At 47.3% G+C, this 25,042-nt stretch overlaps 1 protein-coding gene across 2 annotated transcripts in view; it reads right to left on the bottom strand.

Moving 5' to 3' along the window:
* The window catches only part of DLGAP3 (DLG associated protein 3), a 305,405-nt gene that overhangs the window by 22,536 nt on the left and 257,827 nt on the right, over positions 1–25,042 (bottom strand). For both annotated transcript variants that reach the window (XM_069971552.1, XM_069971553.1), the window contains exons 8-9: positions 16,559–16,896; positions 13,557–13,642 (exon numbers count right to left, since the gene is read on the bottom strand). In XM_069971552.1, coding sequence (XP_069827653.1) covers positions 13,557–13,642; positions 16,559–16,896 — 424 coding nt within the window. The remainder of the gene's footprint in view (positions 1–13,556; positions 13,643–16,558; positions 16,897–25,042) is intronic.

Raw genomic sequence — 25,042 nt, 5'->3', positions numbered from 1 at the left:
CACTGGTCATACTCTAATTTCCTAATATATTTTCTATTTATCCATTAAAGGGTAAGTATCACATCGGGACCATGGCAGGACATGAAAATATCCTGCAAGTGGGTAGTCCTCTTATAAAGAGAGCAGGGGACGGAACTCCTGGATGCGCAATTGACTTCACTTTATACTGACAGACCGTTAAAGCGTCAGTGAAACAGGATGTTACTATCTCCCAGTGCCATCAGCTCATACAGTCCACACTTTGTCCATGTTTGTGTTTTTATGGAGCAAGAAATAAAGTTTCTATGAAGACTGTAAGGGTGAGTGCAACTCTTTCTTCTTCTTTCTTACGGATGTTACTCTTTAAGGGTCCCTTCACACGCAACAGAATCGTAACGGATTTCACGCTGCGAGTTCCACATCGAAATCCACCGTGATTCCCGGTACTGTCAGTCTGTATGGGTTTACATACTTGCAGCGGATTTTTTGTTCTGCTTTGAGTATGTAAACCTGCTCCCCCTTAAGCCACCGCTGCCTGGTGAATACTTTACCTGTCCATGCTCCGGCTTGCTACTGTGGCTCCCTGACGTTCCGCTCAGCCAATTGGTTGCTGTGGCTGAACAGTGCACTGGTTGGCTAAGCGAGACACCAGGAAGCCGGCAGCCACAGAAGCAGGCCGGAGTGCAGACAGGTATTTACCAGGCATGGGGAGTTAAGGGTTTACATACTCGCAGAAGAGTGAAAAATCTGCTGCGCATATGTAAACCCTTATAAGCTGACATTACCTGGAATCGCAGCGTGACATACAGTATGCTGCGAAGCTAGTCTTAAGGGAAACTGACTGCACAGATATACATATATCTGTGTTGCCAGTTTCCTGTTGCTGATCACACAAGCAGTGTATACTTACTTTCACCGCTGCTGTGTGATCTGGTTTGTTGTTAAAATTAAAAACGTTCTTTATCATAGGCTGGCAGTGTCACAGGGAGGGTCTTGGACACTGTCAGCTACCGTCCCCTCTTCATGTTCCACCATCTGCCTCCTGCAGAATGATTGACTGCCAGAGAGCCACTCCTGTGACTCTGTCAGAGTGAAATAAAGATGTCAGATCACACAGCAGCCTGAAGGTAAGTATGCACTGTTTGTGTGATCACCAACAAGAACCTTGCGGCACAGATATATGCATATACATGCTGTTAGTTTCCCTTTAAATTAGAAAACTGTGTAATACTGCCATCGGTATGTGAATATATTAGATATAAGACAGACCTGATACTTTCCTCCTCAGCATTCATAGGTTTATTTGTTACCATGGTCTGCCTCGTCTAATATTCTAGAGCGATATATCAGCGATACATAACTGCAGGTTTTATATCCACTTACATACAATTATTCTTCTCTGCATCTTGGCATATTGAACAGCTTTTTATTACAGCCCTGTGTACTGTTCCCTCTGGAGGAATACCATTATATTGCTCAGTATGTCCTTGTACAGATTAGCTCTCTGTGTGATTATGCCTTGCTGTGTACTATTATTATATGAGTCTATTATCATATGATATTTTATGTCACTATGGATCTACTGTATTATGCCATTAACCTCATTTCAACAACAATTTTCTAATTGTGTACTGATGTTTTTTTCCACATAGGATAGCTGAATCAATACCTTAAAATTAGATTTTACTATTTCTACACTCTATTCATAACATAGCCTTTTACTCTTGCTGCCGAAGTGACAAGAGTGTGGGACCCTAGACCATAGAAGAGATATGTAATATAGCCACATAAGGAACAGCAATGTACTTGTACTTCCAAAGAAAAAAAAGGTCGTTCTCGTAAGAGCCATTAAAAATGTCAATATTTACAAGGAACTATAATCATCATCGTCAATCTCATGTACTGAGTTGTCGTCTTTTGGATTACAATTCTGAAGGAGAAAGAGATGTACTAAGAGAGCATAGTGATGTACAAGAAACAGACTCAGTTATGGAATAAGGCCGGGTTCACACTGCCTTTTTGCAGTCTGTTTAATGTATCTGTTTTTAAATGGTTACTTTTAATATACAGAAAAACGTGGTCGACCATGTTTTTGTGTACGCTAAAAAAAAAGAAAAAAGAAATAAAAGCAACTTTTTTATATAATGGAAGTCAATGTAAAAACAGGTCCAAATGGATTGCACACAATTGCATCTGTTTTTTCGTCCATTTTTTTCCTTCCCATAACGGCTGTTATCAAAATGTCTTTTTTTGGCCATTTGTGGCCAAATAATGGTAGTTATTTGTACACTAACGGCAGGGGCAGATTAACTTTACCATAGGCCCCAGGCAGGGCCGTTTTAATACACTGGTGGGCCCAGTGCACAGACCTCAAGAGTGGGCCCCCTCTCCTTATAAAGCTTAACTGAATTATATTTATCAGGTATTATCACTGGGGCATTATACTCAGTGCATCAGGTTTTATGACAAGTTATAAAAAGGGAGTATGGCCGGGGAGCATTCCTATGTCAGGTACAATACCTCTAAAGGTTTATGAATAATGGAGAGTGAAGCTAGTGGGGGCACGTACACACCTAATATCACCACTGGAACAGTTTCTGGCTATAACAGGTTCCCACTGTAGGGAGTATGGGTGTGTAAGCTCTTGTGTCCCCCCAGTCGTCCTCCTACAGACTAGGGGCACAGGAGCTTACAGACTAGGAGGACTGGGGGGACACAGGAGCTTACAGACTAGGAGGACTGGGGGACACAGGAGCTTACAGACTAGGAGGACTGGGGGGACACAGGAGCTTACAGACTAGGAGGAGGACTGGGGGACACAGGAGCTTACAGACTAGGAGGACTGGGGGGACATAGGAGCTTACAGACTAGGAGGAGGACTGGGGGACACAGGAGCTTACAGACTAGGAGGACTGGGGGGACATAGGAGCTTACAGACTAGGAGGAGGACTGGGGGACACAGGAGCTTACAGACTAGGAGGAGGACTGGGGGACACAGGATCTTACAGACTAGGAGGACTGGGGGGGGCAGGAGCTTACAGACTAGGAGGACTGGGGGGACACAGGAGCTTACAGACTAGGAGGACTGGGGGGGACACAGGAGCTTACAGACTAGGAGGAGGACTGGGGGGACACAGGAGCTTACAGACTAGGAGGACTGGGGGGGACACAGGAGCTTACAGACTAGGAGGAGGACTGGGGGACACAGGAGCTTACAGACTAGGAGGACTGGGGGACACAGGAGATTACAGACTAGGAGGAGGACTGGGGGGCACAGGAGCTTACAGACTAGGAGGACTGGGGGGACACAGGAGATTACAGACTAGGAGGAGGACTGGGGGGACACAGGATCTTACAGACTAGGAGGACTGGGGGGGACACAGGAGCTTACAGACTAGGAGGACTGGGGGGACACAGGAGCTTACAGACTAGGAGGACTGGGGGGACACAGGAGCTTACAGACTAGGAGGACTGGGGGGACACAGGAGCTTACAGACTAGGAGGACTGGGGCACAGGAGCTTACAGACTAGGAGGACTGGGGGGGACACAGGAGCTTACAGACTAGGAGGACTGGGGGGGACACAGGAGCTTACAGACTAGGAGGACTGGGGGGGACACAGGAGCTTACAGACTAGGAGGACTGGGGGACACAGGAGCTTACAGACTAGGAGGACTGGGGGGACACAGGAGCTTACAGACTAGGAGGACTGGGGGACACAGGAGCTTACAGACTAGGAGGACTGGGGGGGGACACAGGAGCTTACAGACTAGGAGGAGGACTGGGGGGGACAGGAGCTTACAGACTAGGAGGACTGGGGGACACAGGATCTTACAGACTAAGAGGAGGACTGGGGGGGACACAGGAGCTTACAGACTAGGAGGACTGGGGGACACAGGAGCTTACAGACTAGGAGGACTGGGGGGACACAGGAGCTTACAGACTAGGAGGACTGGGGGGACACAGGAGCTTACAGACTAGGAGGAGGACTGGGGGACACAGGAGCTTACAGACTAGGAGGAGGACTGGGGGGACACAGGAGCTTACAGACTAGGAGGAGGACTGGGGGGGACACAGGAGCTTACAGACTAGGAGGAGGACTGGGGGACACAGGAGTTTACAGACTAGGAGGACTGGGGGGACATAGGAGCTTACAGACTAGGAGGACTGGGGGGACACAGGAGCTTACAGACTAGGAGGACTGGGGGGACACAGGAGCTTACAGACTAGGAGGAGGACTGGGGGGACACAGGAGCTTACAGACTAGGAGGACTGGGGGCACAGGAGCTTACAGACTAGAAGGAGGACTGGGGGGACACAGGAGCTTACAGACTAGGAGGACTGGAAGGACACAGGAGCTTACAGACTAGGAGGAGGACTGGGGGGGGGGGACACAGGAGCTTACAGACTAGGAGGACGGGGGGGACACAGGAGCTTACAGACTAGGAGGACGGGGGGGACACAGGATCTTACAGACTAGGAGGACTGGGGGGACACAAGACCTTACAGACTAGGAGGAGGACTGGGGGGGACACAGGAGCTTACACACTAGGAGGAGGACTGGGGGGACACGAGAGCTTACAGACTAGGAGGACTGGGGGGACACAGGAGCTTACAGACTAGGAGGAGGACTGGGGGACACAGGAGCTTACAGACTAGGAGGACTGGGGGGACACAGGAGCTTACAGACTAGGAGGAGGACTGGGGGGGACACAGGAGCTTACAGACTAGGAGGAGGACTGGGGGGGACACAGGAGCTTACAGACTAGGAGGAGGACTGGGGGGACACAGGAGCTTACAGACTAGGAGGACTGGGGGGGACACAGGAGCTTACAGACTAGGAGGACTAGGGGCACAGGAGCTTACAGACTAGGAGGAGGACTGGGGGGGGACACAGGAGCTTACAGACTAGGAGGACTGGGGGGGACACAGGAGCTTACAGACTAGGAGGACTGGGGGACACAGGAGCTTACAGACTAGGAGGACTGGGGGGGACACAGGAGCTTACAGACTAGGAGGACTGGGGGGACACAGGAGCTTACAGACTAGGAGGACTGGGGGACACAGGAGCTTACAGACTAGGAGGACTGGGGGGACACAGGAGCTTACAGACTAGGAGGAGGACTGGGGGGGACACAGGAGCTTACAGACTAGGAGGACTGGGGGACACAGGAGCTTACAGACTAGGAGGACTGGGGGGGACACAGGAGCTTACAGACTAGGAGGACTGGGGGGACACAGGAGCTTACAGACTAGGAGGACTGGGGGACACAGGAGCTTACAGACTAGGAGGACTGGGGGGACACAGGAGCTTACAGACTAGGAGGAGGACTGGGGGGGGACACAGGAGCTTACAGACTAGGAGGACTGGGGGGCACAGGAGCTTACAGACTAGGAGGAGGACTGGGGGGGACACAGGAGCTTACAGACTAGGAGGAGGACTGGGGGGGACACAGGAGCTTACAGACTAGGAGGACTGGGGGACACAGGAGCTTACAGACTAGGAGGACTGGGGGGGGACACAGGAGCTTACAGACTAGGAGGACTGGGGGGGACACAGGAGCTTACAGACTAGGAGGACTGGGGGGGACACAGGAGCTTACAGACTAGGAGGACTGGGGGACACAGGAGCTTACAGACTAGGAGGACTGGGGGGACACAGGAGCTTACAGACTAGGAGGACTGGGGGACACAGGAGCTTACAGACTAGGAGGACTGGGGGGGGACACAGGAGCTTACAGACTAGGAGGAGGACTGGGGGGGACAGGAGCTTACAGACTAGGAGGACTGGGGGACACAGGATCTTACAGACTAAGAGGAGGACTGGGGGGGACACAGGAGCTTACAGACTAGGAGGACTGGGGGACACAGGAGCTTACAGACTAGGAGGACTGGGGGGACACAGGAGCTTACAGACTAGGAGGACTGGGGGGACACAGGAGCTTACAGACTAGGAGGAGGACTGGGGGACACAGGAGCTTACAGACTAGGAGGAGGACTGGGGGGACACAGGAGCTTACAGACTAGGAGGAGGACTGGGGGGGACACAGGAGCTTACAGACTAGGAGGAGGACTGGGGGACACAGGAGTTTACAGACTAGGAGGACTGGGGGGACATAGGAGCTTACAGACTAGGAGGACTGGGGGGACACAAGAGCTTACAGACTAGGAGGACTGGGGGGACACAGGAGCTTACAGACTAGGAGGAGGACTGGGGGGACACAGGAGCTTACAGACTAGGAGGACTGGGGGCACAGGAGCTTACAGACTAGAAGGAGGACTGGGGGGACACAGGAGCTTACAGACTAGGAGGACTGGAAGGACACAGGAGCTTACAGACTAGGAGGAGGACTGGGGGGGGGGACACAGGAGCTTACAGACTAGGAGGACGGGGGGGACACAGGATCTTACAGACTAGGAGGACTGGGGGGACACAAGACCTTACAGACTAGGAGGAGGACTGGGGGGGACACAGGAGCTTACACACTAGGAGGAGGACTGGGGGGACACGAGAGCTTACAGACTAGGAGGACTGGGGGGACACAGGAGCTTACAGACTAGGAGGAGGACTGGGGGACACAGGAGCTTACAGACTAGGAGGACTGGGGGGACACAGGAGCTTACAGACTAGGAGGACTGGGGGGCACAGGAGCTTACAGACTAGGAGGAGGACTGGGGGGGACACAGGAGCTTACAGACTAGGAGGAGGACTGGGGGGGACACAGGAGCTTACTGACTAGGAGGAGGACTGGGGGGACACAGGAGCTTACAGACTAGGAGGACTGGGGGGGACACAGGAGCTTACAGACTAGGAGGACTAGGGGCACAGGAGCTTACAGACTAGGAGGAGGACTGGGGGGGGGACACAGGAGCTTACAGACTAGGAGGACTGGGGGGGACACAGGAGCTTACAGACTAGGAGGACTGGGGGACACAGGAGCTTACAGACTAGGAGGACTGGGGGGGACACAGGAGCTTACAGACTAGGAGGACTGGGGGGACACAGGAGCTTACAGACTAGGAGGACTGGGGGACACAGGAGCTTACAGACTAGGAGGACTGGGGGGGACACAGGAGCTTACAGACTAGGAGGACTGGGGGGGACACAGGAGATTACAGACTAGGAGGAGGACTGGGGGGACACAGGAGCTTACAGACTAGGAGGACTGGGGGACACAGGAGCTTACAGACTAGGAGGACTGGGGGGACACAGGAGCTTACAGACTAGGAGGAGGACTGGGGGGGACACAGGAGTTTACAGACTAGGAGGACTGGGGGACACAGGAGCTTACAGACTAGGAGGACTGGGGGGGACACAGGAGCTTACAGACTAGGAGGACTGGGGGGACACAGGAGCTTACAGACTAGGAGGACTGGGGGACACAGGAGCTTACAGACTAGGAGGACTGGGGGGACACAGGAGCTTACAGACTAGGAGGAGGACTGGGGGGGACACAGGAGCTTACAGACTAGGAGGACTGGGGGGCACAGGAGCTTACAGACTAGGAGGAGGACTGGGGGGGACACAGGAGCTTACAGACTAGGAGGACTGGGGGACACAGGAGCTTACAGACTAGGAGGACTGGGGGGCACAGGAGCTTACAGACTAGGAGGAGGACTGGGGGACACAGGAGCTTACAGACTAGGAGGACTGGGGGGACACAGGAGCTTACAGACTAGGAGGACTGACTCAGACCTTCTAGTCTGTAAGATCTTGTGACCCCCCCCCCCCCATCATACTAAGACTAAGATCCTGGGAAAGCTGGGTGGCCTCAGTCATACAACAATATAAGATGCAGGAAAGCTGGGTGACTTCTGAATGGCAGTAAGTGTTAAAATACCACCTGTGGTCTGTACCGGGGGCGGGGCTTGAAACCAGGGGGCGGGGCTTATCGGGACATACTCCGGACAGGTCCGGTGGGCTAATCCTCTGTCAGTGGGCCCCCAGCTTCAATTCCCCCCCCTCTTCCCACCTGGCTACTACTTACATGCATGGTGCAGGTGCTGCTCCCCGGCCTCCACACACGCTGCCTGGGGAGAGGCTGGATGCTTGTGAAGTCGCACTGCCTCCTGGGGTCCCCCGCAGACAGGGCCAGCAGAGCATGGAGGGCAGCCTGTAGCTGCTTCCTGTAAGACCCGGTCACTCTGTCTCACAGGAAGCAGCTACAGTCCTCCTCCTTCCCGACCACCACCAGCCCCGCACTGCCACAGGTGTCACAGAGCGCCCACACTTGTGTCCTCAGCTCCTTCCCCATCACTGCTCTCCTCAGCCGGGGGCCCCTGTCACGTGATCTGAACTAGGGGGCCCGGTGCACGTGCACCATATGCACCTAGGTTAAAGCGGCCCTGGCCCCAGGTTGTTTAACAAGGATTCAGACCATAATAACTGTTTCAGCTCTAGCGAGTAGAGATGATCGAACAGGGCTGAGGTTCAGGTTCGTATGAACCCAAACCATCGGCAATTGACTCCCGCTGCCTTCCCGTTCCGTTGAGAAGGTGGAGACAGCCCGAGTACCGCCTGGAAAACAGGGATACAGGCTAGGTAATAAGCTGTATCCCTGTTTTCCAAGCGGTACTCAGGCTGATAGATATAGGACTAATGCACATGGCTGTAATACATACCTGTGTTGTAAAGTTTTTTTTTTTTTCTTTAATCAAATGTGTTTTTATTGATTTTTCAACTCAAGAAGTCAAACAGAAAGTTCTTGTCAGGACTGGCAGGCGTAGACAAGACAAGAGACAGTGGGCCCTAGATCTGAACCCACCCACTGTCACCTGCCTACTTGCCTCGGTCGACCCTAAACGGTTGCGGACAACCACGGAGTCGGTCCCTACACTGCGTAGGGGAATACACAAAACGTAGACAGACAAACAAAACACAATGGAGGATAGTCAACTAGCAGGGTCAAAACCAAACAGACAACGCAGTACAAAATCAGAAGGAGAGCGGATAGTCAAATGTCAAGCAAGAGGTCAGAACACGGGCAGAGCAATAACAAGGGGATTAGGACAGGGAACGCTGGGAAAGGAGCAGGGGAGCTGGGACTAGTAACAACTAATAGCCAGCAGGGAGGAGCTGACTGCTTTTTATCCAGGATCAGAGACTAGGTCCAGCAGCTGATTGGAGCAGCCCTGATCCCAGCACCAAGCTCAGCTGAACAGACCTAGCAGTGCAGTAACCCCTGCACTGCCAGAAGTCTAACAGGCAAGGCAGGTGTGGCTGAAAAGTAAAACACAGTTCAGACACAATTCATATGCAAACACAGACAGAAATTCAGCGCTTCCTCGGCCGCCCGGCACAGACCGAGGAGCGCAAAGTCACATTCCTAACAGTACCCCCCCTCTTATGAGGGGCCTCCGGACCCTCTTTCAAAGGACTCGGCTTAGAGGGATTGCGAGCATGGAACTGGCGTATGAGACGAGGAGCATGAATATCTTTGCTTGCCACCCAAGTTCACTCTTCTGGGCCGAACCCCTTCCAATGGATGAGGTATTGGACAGAGTTCTGCACCCGACGAGAGTCCAGAATCTTTTCCACTTCAAACTCAAGATCCCCCGGAATGACCAGAGGGGGAGTAGATGGCAACACCGGAGTAACATACATCTTTAATAAAGATTTGTGAAACACATTATGAATGCGCATGGTTCTTGGCAGTTGTAACCTGAAAGAAACAGGGTTAATGATTTCAGTAAAGGCATATGGACCAATATATTTAGGTGCTAGCTTTCCGGACGGAACCCTAAGCTTCAAGTTTTTGGTGGAAAGCCACACTTTGTCACCCACACAATACTCTGGGCCAGATATGCGTCTTTTGTTGGCTTGTCTTTTAGAAGATTCTTGGGCTTTAACCAAGCTCTCAAGAGCTCGAGCCCAGACTGTGCACAGTCTACTATAGGTCTTTTCAGCTGACGGGTTAACAGATTCAGAAGCATGCGCAGATGAATACCTTGGATGAAAACCATAATTACAGAAAAACATTTTGATAGATTGATTTTCCCTATTATTGAGGGCAAATTCCGCCAAGGACAAATACTCCTTCCATTTGTCCTGGGCACCAGAAACAAAGCATCTGAGAAATTGTTCCAATGACTGGTTCACTCTTTCAGTCTGCCCATTGCTCTGAGGGTGAAAGGCAGATGAAAATGATAATAAAGTGCCCAATCGACCACAGAACTCCCTCCAGAACTTAGACACAAACTGCACCCCTCTATCAGACACAATGTTCTCTGGCACCCCATGTAGCCGTAGAATATGATTGATAAACAAAGATGCTAAAGTACGTGCATTAGGGAGTTTCTTAAGGGGAATGAGATGGCACATTTTGGAGAATCTATCAACAACAACCCAGATGACAGTCTTTCCTTTTGATGGCGGCAAGTCAGTGATGAAGTCCATTGAAAGGTGGGTCCAAGGTCTCTCAGGTAGAGGTAGAGGATGTAGAAGACCTTCGGGTAATCTGCGAGGGACCTTGGACCTGGCACAGACCTTGCAGGCCTCAACAAACAGTTTAACATCTCTGGCCCAAGTAGGCCACCAATAACAACGTGAGAGCAAATACTTTGTGCCAGCAATGCCCGGGTGACCTGCTAATACAGGACAATGGGTCTCTTCAAGAACCCTGAGTCTAAGATTAGGAGGTACAAAGAGTTTCCCATCTGGAGTATTCCTGGGTGCTAGGGACTGTGAGTTTACCACATGAGCTGCAAGTTCAGGTTGGAGAGTGGCAATGACCACTCCTGGTGTTAAAATAGTCTCAGGTTCTTCCCTGGGGGCACTGCTGACATCAAAGCTGCAAGAGGGACGAATATGACCTTTGCGAAGACTATCCTGGATGTATTCTCGCATGGCCTCCCTCTCGGGTCTGGACAAATTAGGATAATTGGACCCTGGAATCAAATCAATAGCACAATCGTACGGACGGTGCGGTGGCAGAACTTCCACAGATTTCTCATCAAACACATCGGCAAAGTCAGCTACAAACTCAGGAATCTCTCCCTCCATAGCAGAGCAGTCTGTGACATTTAATGCAATACAGTGAGAAGAACACTTAGAACCCCATTTAATCAACTCCTTAGTGGACCAATCAAATACAGGATTATGTTGTTCCAACCAGGGCAAACCCAAAATTATGTCAGAAGACAAGTTATCCATGACCAGAAAATCAAGAATCTTCTTGTGTACTGACCCAACCTGCACCTCCATAGAAGGAGTAATGTACCTTATTTTACCCTGGGCCAGGGGTGTAAAATCAGCACCAGTAATAGTCAACGGACATCTAAGCTGAAGCGGGCATATTCCCAGAGCTGACCAGAATGCAGAGTTAATGAAGTTGGCCGAGGCCCCCGAATCCACATGAGCGTAACCAGAAACAGATTTGTCTCCCAAAAACAAAGAAATAGGCAACATTAATTTGTTTTTCTTTTCAAGAGGTACCTGAGGTTACTCCATGGATCCAGGGGACAATGAAAAAGCCCACTCCTGAGGAGGACCCTGCAAGAGGGACATAATAATGCCCACCCTTTCGTCCTCGCCTCCAGAGGAGCAGGGGCGCAAACGAAAAAACAACTTGCACCCCTCTCTAAATGTTCGGAAACTCCTCCTGTCTCCCTTAAACTTTTCAGGGAGCTGCACAGGAGGTTCTAGAGGTAGAGGGGTGGTCATGGTCACCTGTCGCGGTGCAGTCTCTTGCTCCTGGACGCGCTCAGCAAGGTTCTAAACCAGCATGTTCAGACCTTGCATCTGGTTAACCAGAGCCTTCATGGCGTCCATGATGCAAGGTGACTGCAAAAAAAAAAAAAAAAAAAAATTTTTTTTTTTTAAGACTGGCTATTCTGTCAGGACTGGCAGGCGTAGACAAGACAAGAGACAGTGGGCCCTAGATCTGAACCCACCCACTGTCACCTGCCTACTTGCCTCGGTCGACCCTAAACGGTCGCGGACAACCACGGAGTCGGTCCCTACGCTGCGTAGGTGAATACACAAAACATAGACAGACAAACAAAACACAATGGAGGATAGTCAACTAGCAGGGTCAAAACCAAACAGACAACGCAGTACAAAATCAGAAGGAGAGCGGATATTCAAATGTCAAGCAAGAGGTCAGAACACGGGCAGAGCAATAGCAAGGGGATTAGGACAGGGAACGCTGGGAAAGGAGCAGGGGAGCTGGGACTAGTAACAACTAATAGCCAGCAGGGAGGAGCTGACTGCTTTTTATCCAGGATCAGAGACTAGGTCCAGCAGCTGATTGGAGCAGCCCTGATCCCAGCACCAAGCGCAGCTGAACAGACCTAGCAGTGCAGTAACCCCTGCACTGCCAGAAGTCTAACAGGCAAGGCAGGTGTGGCTGAAAAGTAAAACACAGTTCAGACACAATTCATATGCAAACACAGACAGAAATTCAGCGCTTCCTCGGCCGCCCGGCACAGACCGAGGAGCGCAAAGTCTATTACATGTTACCCATAAAAATGTATAGGTACACAGTGTAAAGATCATGACTGAAGTAATAAACAAAGACATTTTTAGGGCTTGTACTTAGTCGGGGGGGGGGGGGGGGGGAGTTATTAAAGGTTTTCATGTATGTTTTATTGTAACATTATTAACAAACGTTTCTTTTTACAAGACTTTGCACAAAACATTTGTAACTGTTTTTCTTATCAGACCATAACCTTAATTGAACAGCACTAAAGCAAAACAATTGCAGGTGTTCAGCTGTTATAGTACGGTTCATCAAGTTCACTTATCAATACTTACCTGTCTGTGCTCCCTCTATGCAGTGGGGGGCTGATTGCAACCACCTCTACTTCCTAAATGAGAGGAGAGTAACAGCCCGCACAGCCAATCACTGACCACAATGCTGTCTCGTCTCAGTCAGTGATTGGTTGAGCAGGCTGGAGGCTACTACAATCAACGGGACACACTGACGACCCGGAGGAGGAAACCAGGGGAACACGAACACGTAAGCATACCCCTTTTTTATGTGCATTAAATTGTGCTGTTGCCATCTTCACTCTCATCTAGGGAGTGCAGCATGCTCAGCCAATGACCTGGCCATGGTGCTGTTCCATCTCAGTCAGCGATTGGTCATCTCTCATCTCTAAGTCATGCACTAAAACTCCAAGAGCGAATCATTGACTTAAGAGGACTACTACCTTAAATGGTAGTATGAGAGAGTTTTTTTGCATATACTTTTTTTCCCCAATTTTTACATAAAAAACAGTCCCATCAATAAAATGGAAAAAAAATGTGTAATGGAAATGTTGTATAATCAGCACAGTTGCAGCCTGTCAGCTAATCTTTTCATAATAAATATTATGAGTAGAGATGAGTGAACCTCGAGCTCGAGTTCATCTGATCCTAAGTGTGTGCAGCATTTGATTAAAAGTGGCTGAAAAAGTTGGATGCAGCCCTAGGAAGTCCTAGTGGATACAGACTATGACCTGTATCCATGTTTTCCAGGCAGCCGTAGAGCTACATCCAACTTCTTCATCATCGGTAATCAAATACCGCACTCAGGATCAGATGAACTCATTGGCTCATCTCTAATTAAGAGTAAAAGTTTAAGTAAAGAAAGGCACCTTCTGTCATCTTCTACTTGAACCCCAATGGAGTGAACTTCTCTTCTGCTCTTTCCTTCAGTGTCCGAGTCAGAGATTGTCTCTACCTGCGGCAATGAAGACGTAATGAATCAATTAATAAGAGATGGCTAATATAATATCTGATTTCATTTCACTACTCAGACGACTTTCATATCCAAGACAAAAGCTCACTGTAAAAATTATGCACAATCTATAGAACATAAAGATGAAATAACTAGTCATGCCTTACCTGCAGAAATACCGTACAATGTTAATGTTCATACGGTAGTTATGTCCTCAGCCCAAATCTCTATTTATCCAAAGAATTTTTTATGTATTCATTGAAAAAGACCATTATGAACATTCAGGGGGAGATTTATCAAACATGGTGTAAAGTGAAACTGGCTCAGTTGCCCCTAGCAACCAATCAGACTCCACCTTTCATTTTCCAAAGAGTCTGTGAGGAATGAAGGGTGGAATCTGATTGGTTGCTAGGGGCAACTGAGCCAGTTTCACTTTACGCCATGTTGGATAAATCTCCCCCTATGTTTTCATGTTATATGTCTGACATCTGGCCGCTGCTGTATCTTCAGGCTGCTCTCCACCTTCTTCAGAATACACAGTTCGTGTTACTGGCAACGGGAAACTGACAGCACGGCTTAGTGTAAGAATTTTTTTTTGTTTTTTTTTTCATTAATTTTTTAATATATAATTTTATAAAACCAGCAATCCTGGTGTTTTTTTGTTTTTTTATGCTTTTCATTTATTCTGTCCACTATGCGGGAACAATATTGTTATATTTTAATAGATCGGATAATTCTGCACGCTATGATATGTGATATGTTTATTTTTTATGTTTTTTTATATTTTTATTTGTATAATTGGGAAATTGGGGTAATATTAATCTTTATTGGGGTATTTTATTAGGGTTTAAAAAAAAAAAAAAATCAGTTCTGTGCCTCTATGCACGGTTCGCTGATCCGACAGGACGGAGGTAAGTGGCTTACCCCCGCCTGTCGGTACAAGTGGTTGGGGGTCCCGATCAATCAGTGACAGGTCCTTGTCCTGTCAGTGCCTACCTTAAATGCCATGATTGCTGTGCATCGTAGCATTTAAGGGGGTAAATGACAGGCAGATGCGGGACGGTGGCTGCCTGTCATGAGGCCGAGTCTGGGGAAAGTAATGTGTGCTGGGTACCAAACCAAACTTTTTGCAAAGTTCATAACAAATCTTGGTTCATAAGATTTGTTTCGCTCATCTCTGATGGACTAGCCTTTGAAATTGTTAGGGAAGTTATGGTCTGGTACAAAATGGAAATGAAGAAGTCTTGGCTTTGGAAATAGTGTGCTCATCTGGAATCAGCATGCAAAAAGACGCAAATCATGAAATGATTCCTGAAGGAATGTTGCTACTATTTGTGTAATGATTAAGCCATAAAAATTCATGCCATGGTGCACAGATGTGGAACAACGGGAGAATACAATGTAAAATGTAAGTAATCCAGCACCTCATAACTTCACAAAACTCTGAGACAAAAAACAAAGAAAAGAAAAATTCTTTCTATGCGTTTTCAGGGTCACTATAACTGTAGTAGTAGCATTGGCTGTGACAAGAAGGTACAGTTAAAAAACAGGCCCCGGAATGAGCCTATGACCGAGGCGTAGTGTGGTGCGCAGAAGGTGGAAAATGGGATGGGAGGAGTTTGAATGGGGGAGGGGTTGGCCAGGGACAGATCAGCATGCTGGTGGTGGGGCAGTGCTCCAAACAGCCTTACAGCACAGAGCACAACATTAAAACTGCACAGAGATGGTGCTGAGGGTGAAGGTAAGAGACATATCTTCATCCTCAGTGCCCCAGAAAAGAAAAGCAAGGGACAGTGCTACATGGGGCGGATCAGCTAGATAAAAAGGGGTGAAGGGATAAGATATGGTAACCCTCACCTGGTAAAGTTGTGCTGACAAGGAGGCACAACTCTCAGGTTAGCATAGAAAGTATATACCTGTGGACCACAGCCACTCCCGAACTCCACCAAGGGAACAATGAGAAAATACCACCAAACTCCAACAACAGGGATCCAGGCGCAGGTCCCACTATGGTGACCAGATAAGTAAGTATAAAACTATAAAAGGTTATAAATTTATTGAAAAGATCCAACGCGTTTCGGAATCGTACCGGTTCCTTTTTCAAGAGTCATATAGTGCTCTTGAAAAAGGAACCGATACGATTCCGAAACGCGTTGGGTGTTGGTGGTATTTTCCCATGCGCAATAGGGAGCTGTCAGCAGGTTAGTTTCACAGCAGGTGGTACCCAGCCATAGTTTGAACCCTATGGTCTCCCAATTGGTGCCTTTGGGTCTGGCAAGTCATGGCTGACGGTAAAAGGGAGATTCAGTATTATGGTTACAATTTCAGTGACAAGGTTTGGAGACGCCTTCAACGATCCCTCCTACTGTTTAAAGGAAGTTTCTTTAAAATGTACCTGGATTTATATTGTTGTATAATCTAGTCATATATTTATACTGCTATTTAACTGTCATCTATATATGATTAAAAGCTTGTAACCAGAGATAAGCAAATTTACAGTCCTAGCGAAGCGAAGTGCTTCGCTAAGCTTGGCCGTCGGCTTGTCAGACGGCTGACTTTGAACTCTGTGCCACTCCGCTCTGGGTGCCTGAAAAAGCTGGATGCATTCCTGGGAAGAGTTTTCCAGTACTATATCCAGCTTTTCCAGGCACCCAGAGTGGAGCTGCATGGAGTTCAAAGGCCAAGCATAGCAAATTTGCTTATCCCTAGTTGTAATAAAATTAGCCACTGTGGCCTTTCCACCAACACAAGTGGAGGGATGGCTTGGTTGCTTGGCCACGACTAGATAGACTATCCCCTTAGTCATGCATATAATCATAAGAAAAGGAGCAAATCCAATTGCATTTCATAGTTCATTTTGACTGTTGATAAGAACATACTAAAGGTTTTGAAAAACCCATGCTTTTAGCAAAGACTTACCTGTACACCAATAGATGGGCGCCATTTCCTTTGACGTGTGCCACCTTTTAGCTCTTCCCTTATTGGCAGAGCTTTGCTGATCACAGTGGAAGGTTTGGGTGAAGCTCTGTGCTGGACGGTTGCCAGGTCCAAGGAAAGACCTCTTGACTTGGTTCCCTCCAGACTCTCACTAGAATTGCAGTGGACCTTGACATCTTTGGACCAAGGCAACCGCGTGGGCTCATTGTGCAGAAAGGTTTCATGGGTAGATTCTGTGCTACTCTGGGCTGTCACCGAGATGAGGGGCTTGGAAAGAAGCCTTGGAGGAATAGGTGGTGGAGCTTTGCGGTAACTGAAGGCTGTAAGAAAAGAAGGTCATTAACATAGAATAAGTGTCCGTAGGTACAACCATAATTTGGTTACTCACAAAATTGTTACATCTCATGGGCCCTCGTAGGCTTCAGGGGCTTAGTGTGACAGCAATCTCTACATACCCTCTAGTTATGGTCCTGCTGATCTATATGAACCAATAAGTGTCATTTACCATTTTTTTTAAGAATTTTAATATATATATATATATATATATATATATATATAATTTTCTAGTTTTCTATCTTTATTAGAAAATAATTCTAAAATCTTACCATTTTCATTTTGACCACCATTTTGAGACCATTTTCCTGTTTTGTTAAGATCATGTCCCTTCTCATCAACGCAGACACTATGAAAGTGACGCCAGTATATAGATAACAGCGGTACATACAATAACTGTTGCTCACAATTCAGCCTCCCCCCCTTTCCCGTGGATTGAGCCCACAGAGCATGCTCACAAATGTGTCCCTTATGGGATCTGGACATGATAATTGTGTCTGATGCTAAGTTTACACAGAACGATAATTGGCCCGGTCGTACGATTAACGATTTCGAAGTAACAATTTTTTTTTAAATGATCAGCGTTTAGACGGAACGATATATCGTTTTGCGATAGTTTAAGCCTATCTCGCACATAGGTAAAATCAGTGAACGACTGTTTACACGGAATGATCTGCGAATTTTTTGCGAACGACTATTTAAGAACAAGTTTAAAGATTAAAATTAACAATCTCTCGCTCGTGGTTTGATTGTTCGTTCGTTCGCTGCGTTTACACGTACGATTATCATTCGAATACAATCGTTATCATGCAAATTTGCACAATAATCGTTCCGTGTAAACGCAGCATAAGTTTGTGAGGTTTGCTTTATACCAAAAACAATATTTAAACAATAAGTCATATTCTGATGACATGTTCCCTTTAAAAAAATAAATAAACAAATGAAGAGTATATTGCAAGAACTGTATGCACGAAAAAAAAAAGGGGAAAAAAAAGTTGGCAGGTTCTGAGATAAAAATTCTATTCCAAATCCATTTTTCCCTTCCAAAAGGATTTTCTGTCTCACAAACCCTTTCTCAAGCTGAGCTTTTAAAGGGGTATTCCATGCAAACATGACTTTTGATATGTTGCTTCCCATGGTGAGACTAACAATTCATTTCATACATGTTAATATCTATTCAGTCTCCTTCCCCCAGTTCAGAGCTGCTGCTTTCCGCTGAAGACACAAAAATCTGCGTATGAGCCTGACTCTCTGTCTCCCCCACCCCTTTTGAGACAGCTGATGTAAACAAGTCTCTGACAGGCTTTATCTGCAACATTGTACCTTCTTTAAAATGCTGGGAGGGTTATTCTGAGGTCACGTTACTAATGAACTTATCCCTCCCAGCATTACAAACAAGCTACAATGTTGCAGATAAAGCCTGTCAGGAACATGTTTGCATCAGCCGTCTCAGAGGGGAGGGAAGGGGAGGAGGGAAAAGCTCACACACAGATTTTTGTGTCTTCAGCAGAAAGCAGCAGCTGAAAACTGGGGGAAGAAGACTAAATAGATAATAAAAAGTATGGAATAAACTGTTAGTCTCACTATGGGCAGCAACATATCAAAAGTTATGTTTGAGTGGAATACCCCTTTAATTCTACATATGACTCTTGCAGCTGTTTCTTCCAGCACCATGAATCATTAATAAGGGACTTGACTCTTTCAACCAGCATGTAGCTCTGCAACCAGCATGTAGGAGTTCTTCCGTTTGGTAATACTTTGTGGCTTCCATTGGTGTTAGGTTGATGTGTTTTAGATGTTCGGCTGTTGCATCTTTATAGGAACATGTAAGATTACTATTACCCAATAAAGCTTGTAGAGCAGAGTACAGCTGATAATTGCAGCCATCCCATTGCTTTCTACATTGCTGTAGTACATTGTATAATTGTGCTGTGGGCCCCAACTGCTGAGTGGACACAAACAAAGGGATGAATTATCCAGCTCAGGAAATACATACACTGATTTATCAAATTCTTCCAGAGTCCTCCGAGACCACAAGCAATTTGTTTAAGAGTTGGAAGGTGCATTAAACCGAGATAGACCATGCAGGTCAATTGTTTCCCAGTCTACAGAGACATTCTTCTTTTACCTAGGCCATCTAGTTCAATAAATTTTAAAGGAATTAGTAGATTTAACTGTTTAAAGGCCAGTATACTTTGATACTGTCTATATATTCTGTAGGATTCTGAAGCTTTTTGTTCTAGTGCAGGGGTAGGGGACCTTGCCTCTCCAGCTGCTGCAAAACTACAACTCCCATCATCCCTGGACAGTCAAAGCTTTGGCTGTCCAGGCATGATGGGAGGTGTACTTTTGCCTAATGGCGTAGCTACCATGAAGGCTGCCATGGGGCCCGTGCAGTAAGGGGGCCCAGAGTAGCCTGCCTCCATGATATGGCACTGACAGTATCCCCCCCCCCCAGGGGCCAGGAGAGGGAGAGGTACCTGCCACTGTACTGTTCAGCCCGCTCACTGTTGTGCAGTGTAGTGTAGGCTGAACATCAGAAGAGGAACAGAGGAGCAGGACCTCCCAGCGTCCTGCACACACAGAGGGGAGTGTTAAAGGACCTTATCACATGACCTGCAGGTCCTTAATACAACTGTGTAAAAATCAGCCTACAGGAGGAGGAGGGGGGAAGCCTGAGAGCTGTACGGGCTGTGTCTATGTATGTGTGTCAGTGTGTGTATGTATCTGTGGGTATATATGTATATGTCAGTGTGTGTATCTACTGTATCTATGCATCTTAGTGTGTGTATGTATGTAAGTAAGCATTGTCTAAGACAGTCATGTCAAACTCTGGCCCGCGGGCCAAATCTGGCCCGTGGTGCCATTATTTTTGGCCCACCAGGCAATTTAGAGTTTTAATTACATCTGGCCCGCCATGACTACTATGTAAGAGACTATGGGGGAGAGCTGGCTAATATATAACACACTATGGGGGAGGGCTGGTTACTATATAAGAGACAATATTCTGTGCTCCTTCTCCTTGACCTATCTTCTGCCTTCGACACAGTTGACCATTCTCTCCTCTTACAAATTCTTTCATCCCCTGGTGTCACTTGCTCAGCCCTCTCCTGGATCTCCTCTTACCTCTCCAACCGCACTTTTAGTGTCTCCCATTCTCACACCACCTCCTCTCCTCGTCCGCTCACAGTTGGTGTTCCCCAAGGATCTGTACTTGGGCCTCTTCTCCATCTATACTTCTGGCCTGGGACATATCATAGAGTCCCACGGCTTCAGCTACCACCTCTATGCCGATGACACCCAGATCTACCTCTCTGGTCCAGATGTCAACTCTTTGCTATCTAGGATTCCAGAGTGTCTGTTGGCCATATCCTCCTTCTTCTCCTCCCGCTTTCTAAAACTGAACATGGACAAATTGGAACTTATCATTTTTCCCCCATCCTGCTCTACCCTGCCGTCTAATCTGTCAATCTCTATCAATGGCTGCACTCTGTCCCCTGTCCCCCAAGTCCGCTGCCTTGGGGTCACCTTTGACTCTGCCCTGTCTTTTACACCGCATATTCAGGCCCTGACCACCTCCTGCCGCTTTCACCTCAAAAACATTTCCAGAATCCGCTCTTTTCTCACCCCTGACTCCACCAAACTGCTGGTACATGCTCTCATTATTTCCCGCTTGGACTACTGTAACATCCTCCTCTCTGGCCTTCCTTCTAACTCCCTTACTCCCCTCCAGTCTATCCTTAACACTGCTGCCCGACTAATCCACCTTTCCCCTCACTTTGCCTCTGCCTCTCCCCTCTGCCAATCCCTCCACTGGCTCCCCATTGCCCAACGTATTCACTTTAAATTATTGACCATAACTTACAAGGCCATCCACAGCCTGTCCCCTCCGTACATCTCTGACCTGATATCCCGCTACCGTCCCTCACGCAACCTTCGATCCTCCAGTGACCTCGGTCTGCACTCCCCCCTTGTTCGTACCTCGCACAACCGCCTCCAAGACTTTGCCCTAGCCTTCCCCATACTCTGGAACTCGCTACCCCGACACATCCGGCTCTCATCCACCATCAAGTCCTTCAAAAGTAACCTGAAAACCCATCTCTTCAAACAAGGCTACAACCTACAATAACTCTGCATCACACTTGAATGGCTGCACTTTACCTCCTGTTTCTCTCCCCGTACCTTATAGATTGTAAGTCCTCGCGGGCAGGGTCCTCTTCCCCATGTATCAGTCTGCCATCTGCCTTCATGTAATGTGTTTTGATCTTGTAATGTTCTTGTTTGTTACCCTTGTCGCCTGTATAGCGCTCTGGAATTAAGTGCGCTTTATAAATAAATAATAATAATATTAATAATAATAATGGGGGAGGGCTAGCTACTACATGAGACTATTTGGGAGGGCTGGCTACTATATAATAGACCGGGGGAGGGCTAGCTACTACATGAGACTATTGGGGAGGGCTGGCTATTACATGAGACTATTGGGGAGGACTGGCTACTATATAGGAGAGAGTATGGGGGAGAGCTGGCTACTATATAAGAGACTATGGGGGAGGGCTGGCTACTATATAAGAGACTATGGGGAGGGCTGGCTACTATATAAGAGACTATGGGGAGGGCTGGCTACTATATGAGACTACTGGGGAGGGCTGGCTACTATATAAGTCTATGGGGAGGGCTGGCGACTACATAAGAGACTATCGGGAGGGCTGGTTACTATAAAAGAGACTATTGGGGAGGGCTGGCTTCAATATAAGACACTATTGGGAGGGCTGGCTACTATATGAGACTATTGGGGAGGGCTGGCTACTATATGGGAAACTTGGGGGGGGGGCTGGCTTCTATATGAGACTATTGGGAGGGCTGGCTACTATATGAGCCTATTGGGGAGGGCTGGCTACTATATGGGACACTTGGGGGCTGGCTTCTATTTGGGCACTATTGGAAGGGCTGGCTAATATGTGGGGCAATTATTGGGGAATTGGCTATTATATGGGTTGGGATGTAATTATGTTAATTATGTATGTCATTTATCATAGAGCACAGGGCTGGGAGATGCACACCACTGACAGTGCCAGGAAGAACGCACGCACGCTGCTCTGACAGTACCACTTTGACATTCGTGCTTCAATAATTCTCAAGGATGGCCCGCAACTTCGTCCAATTTTTTTTTTTGTTGGCCCACTTTGTATTTGAGTTAGACACCCCTGGTCTAAGACAATCATGTATATGTGTGTGTATGTCAGCAGTGTCTGAAGTGATTTACAGATTTTCTCCCAAAGATGTTCTGCAGCAGCTTCTATTAATGTTCTTCCTACACTGTTTGGGGGGGCGTACAGGATCCATGACCCTGTACAGTTTTTTTCTATGGGGCCCCATGAATCCTAGCTTTGCCCTTGGCTTTGGCCAAGGTTCCCTACCCCTGTCCTAGTGTAACAGATGGTATTTCCCCTAAAGGGAACCTGTCTGCGAGAAATGGCATATGCAACTGCTGACAGTGTTGTACACCTATACCTGTACCTGTATATAGCACGTCCATTGCTGCAGACGTGCCCAAAAAAATTTTTTTATGTTTTTTTTTTTTTTTTCATTTTCAGTCCAAAGAGTCACAGAGAACAAGTGTGGCTGTGCAACTGACATGCCCCAGGCTGCAACTCCTCTCCTTTGCCTGTCCTTGCATGATGGACAACCAGGGCTCTCAGGTGCATGCTCAGCAATTCTCAGGGCATGCCTATTCAGCTCCTCATAAAAAGCATTTTTTGCACTTTTGCAGCTACAGAAATGCTATAAAGGGGTACTATGCATTTATAGATATATATATATATCGCTGTCAGCAGCGACATATACAATTTGTAGCTGACAGATTTCATTTAGCCCCTTAAAGGGAACCAGTCAGAACAAACGTGCTGATTAGGTTCCCAGCGGCACTTAATAGATGTGGTAAGGAGCCTCCCGATCATGTTCTGGGTTGCTCCTTTAATACCTTATACCAGCAAAACGTCTTTTACTGCCACACGAGGCAGGGAGAAATGTGATAGACAATAGTATAAGAAATGAAAACACTTGCTATACTGTTATCTATAGTAGGAGCAAAATCCCTTAAAGAGAGCCCCTTTAGACTGTGCCACTCCCGTACAGACTGTCGTCTGACAATCGCTTTGCGTAATAGAGGACAAAGATCAGATGACATGCACAATGTCGGCTGATCTCTATCTTTCAACAGGCTGAAACGCCAATGATCAGCCTGGCAACAAGCTGCCACCATCGCTCCGCGTGATAGGAGCTGCTGTCTCCTATGGGCTGTCTGATGATCTCCCTCCCCGGCTCTTACCCACTCATCCTCGCTTGCTGTCGGTGCGTGTAATAGCGCCGGCAACGGGCAGGGGAGAGAGGAGCAAGTAAGCACTGACCTGAAGGGTTGGCGCTTGCTTGTTTTTTACATCGTCCCATGTAATAGGGGCTTTACTCTAAATAACGGATGGAAGAAACCAATAAGAAGAGGATTCTCTACTATATAGACTGCTTCTGATGTAATAAAGCTGAAAGGAGAAGTCCTGCAATTGGCAAAATCTTGATGCCGATGAGAAGTAGGCACTTACCTCTCCTCGTGTCCGCAGTGAGCGGACCCCTACCGGAAGTCATTTCCCCCAAGTCGTGACGTATTAAAAAAATGGGGGAAAATGCCTGATCTGGCTGATAGACTGGTCGCTCAGCCAATCAGTGACTGGAGCAGTGTCCCGCCCCAGTCATTGACTGGCTGAGTAGCCAGTTCATCAGCCATGTCTTGATGTGGAAACCCCAGAGTTCATGGAGCCCAGCGGGGGTGCTGTAGCAGCTCCCGCTACTCAACGTAGGCTCTGGGAGAGGTAAGCAATCACTGAACTTCTCCTTTAAGAATTATTCTGACTAGCAAGGTTTTCAGAGTAATTCTGATCTCTACATGGTCCAGGTGGCCCTTAAAAGATAGCGCCAGTCTACTGTAGCCGCTCCTATTACACAACAGCAGCAGACCGTCGCTATCGTTATCGGGATTTTGGTTCATGCAGAAAGGCAACGATCGTTGGCTGATTATCACCTTGTGTAATAGGACCCTAACCCTCTTGTTCAATGCCCTGATCCATTTATACACACATATATATATATATATATATATATATATATATATATATATATATAAACAAAAAGAGCATTCATAATTTTTGGCGGAAAATAAAGCCCTGCAAAACTGCAGCTTTTAATAATGGAGATATGTCTATTCATAATATGTAAAAAGATTTTGCAGAGCTACAGATCGGTGAAGGACACTGTTGATGCCACAGATAATTGTAATTAACATTTGCTTGCAAGGGGCTCAGCCGGTATATGAATGGCCTTGTACTCACTGGGGATGGAGACTGGAGGATAGATCCGCAGCTGTATGCTAATCTGCCAGCTTCTAAACCATTCGGAAAGGTCAACGTATTGAGATTTCCCCAGCTCATTTCCCTCTCACAATACTTATTGATTCCGACCATCTTTTTAGAGGCTTATGGTTTTTATTAGCAATTCATTGTTCAAACAGTAAATTTTGGTAAAATAACTTCAACTTTCTCTTTGTTGATGATATATACGGTACGAGCATACAATCTCTGCCACGGATCCATCCTGCAAGATTTATGCTGCTTTCTTCAACCCTTATATATCAGATGAAGAGGAGGGAGTAAAGGAATATTTGGATGATTTTTGGTAGAGGACACCTTACCTAGGGAATTAGCAGTTCAATAATTTCAGTTATTTTGGCTTAGGCCGGGTTCGCACTGCGTTTTTGCATTCCGTTTATCGTATATGTTTGATCGAAAAACAAAAGGCATAAAAAAATGCATGCAATTGTGGGTAATCTGAAAAAAAACAAACAGATAATCCTGATGTTTTTTTCTCATTTTATTTATCCTGTTCCCTGTGCAAGAACAATATTGTTTTATTTTGATTCTGCACGCTACCGTATAATAGTAAAGGGGGGGTATAAACTTGTATTAGTGGAGGTTTTTTTTTTTAAAAAAATATTTTTTAAAGCTTTTTTTGTTTTTACACTTCACTTAAAGCATTATCGGCGCTCTGCCTGAGGCAGACTCTAAGAGAAGATTGCTGATCCAA

Source organism: Dendropsophus ebraccatus, chromosome 5, assembly GCF_027789765.1.
Source record: "Dendropsophus ebraccatus isolate aDenEbr1 chromosome 5, aDenEbr1.pat, whole genome shotgun sequence".
NCBI lineage: Eukaryota > Metazoa > Chordata > Amphibia > Anura > Hylidae > Dendropsophus > Dendropsophus ebraccatus.
Note: the sequence above shows the minus strand (reverse complement) of the source record. Positions and strands in the feature narration are given on the sequence as shown.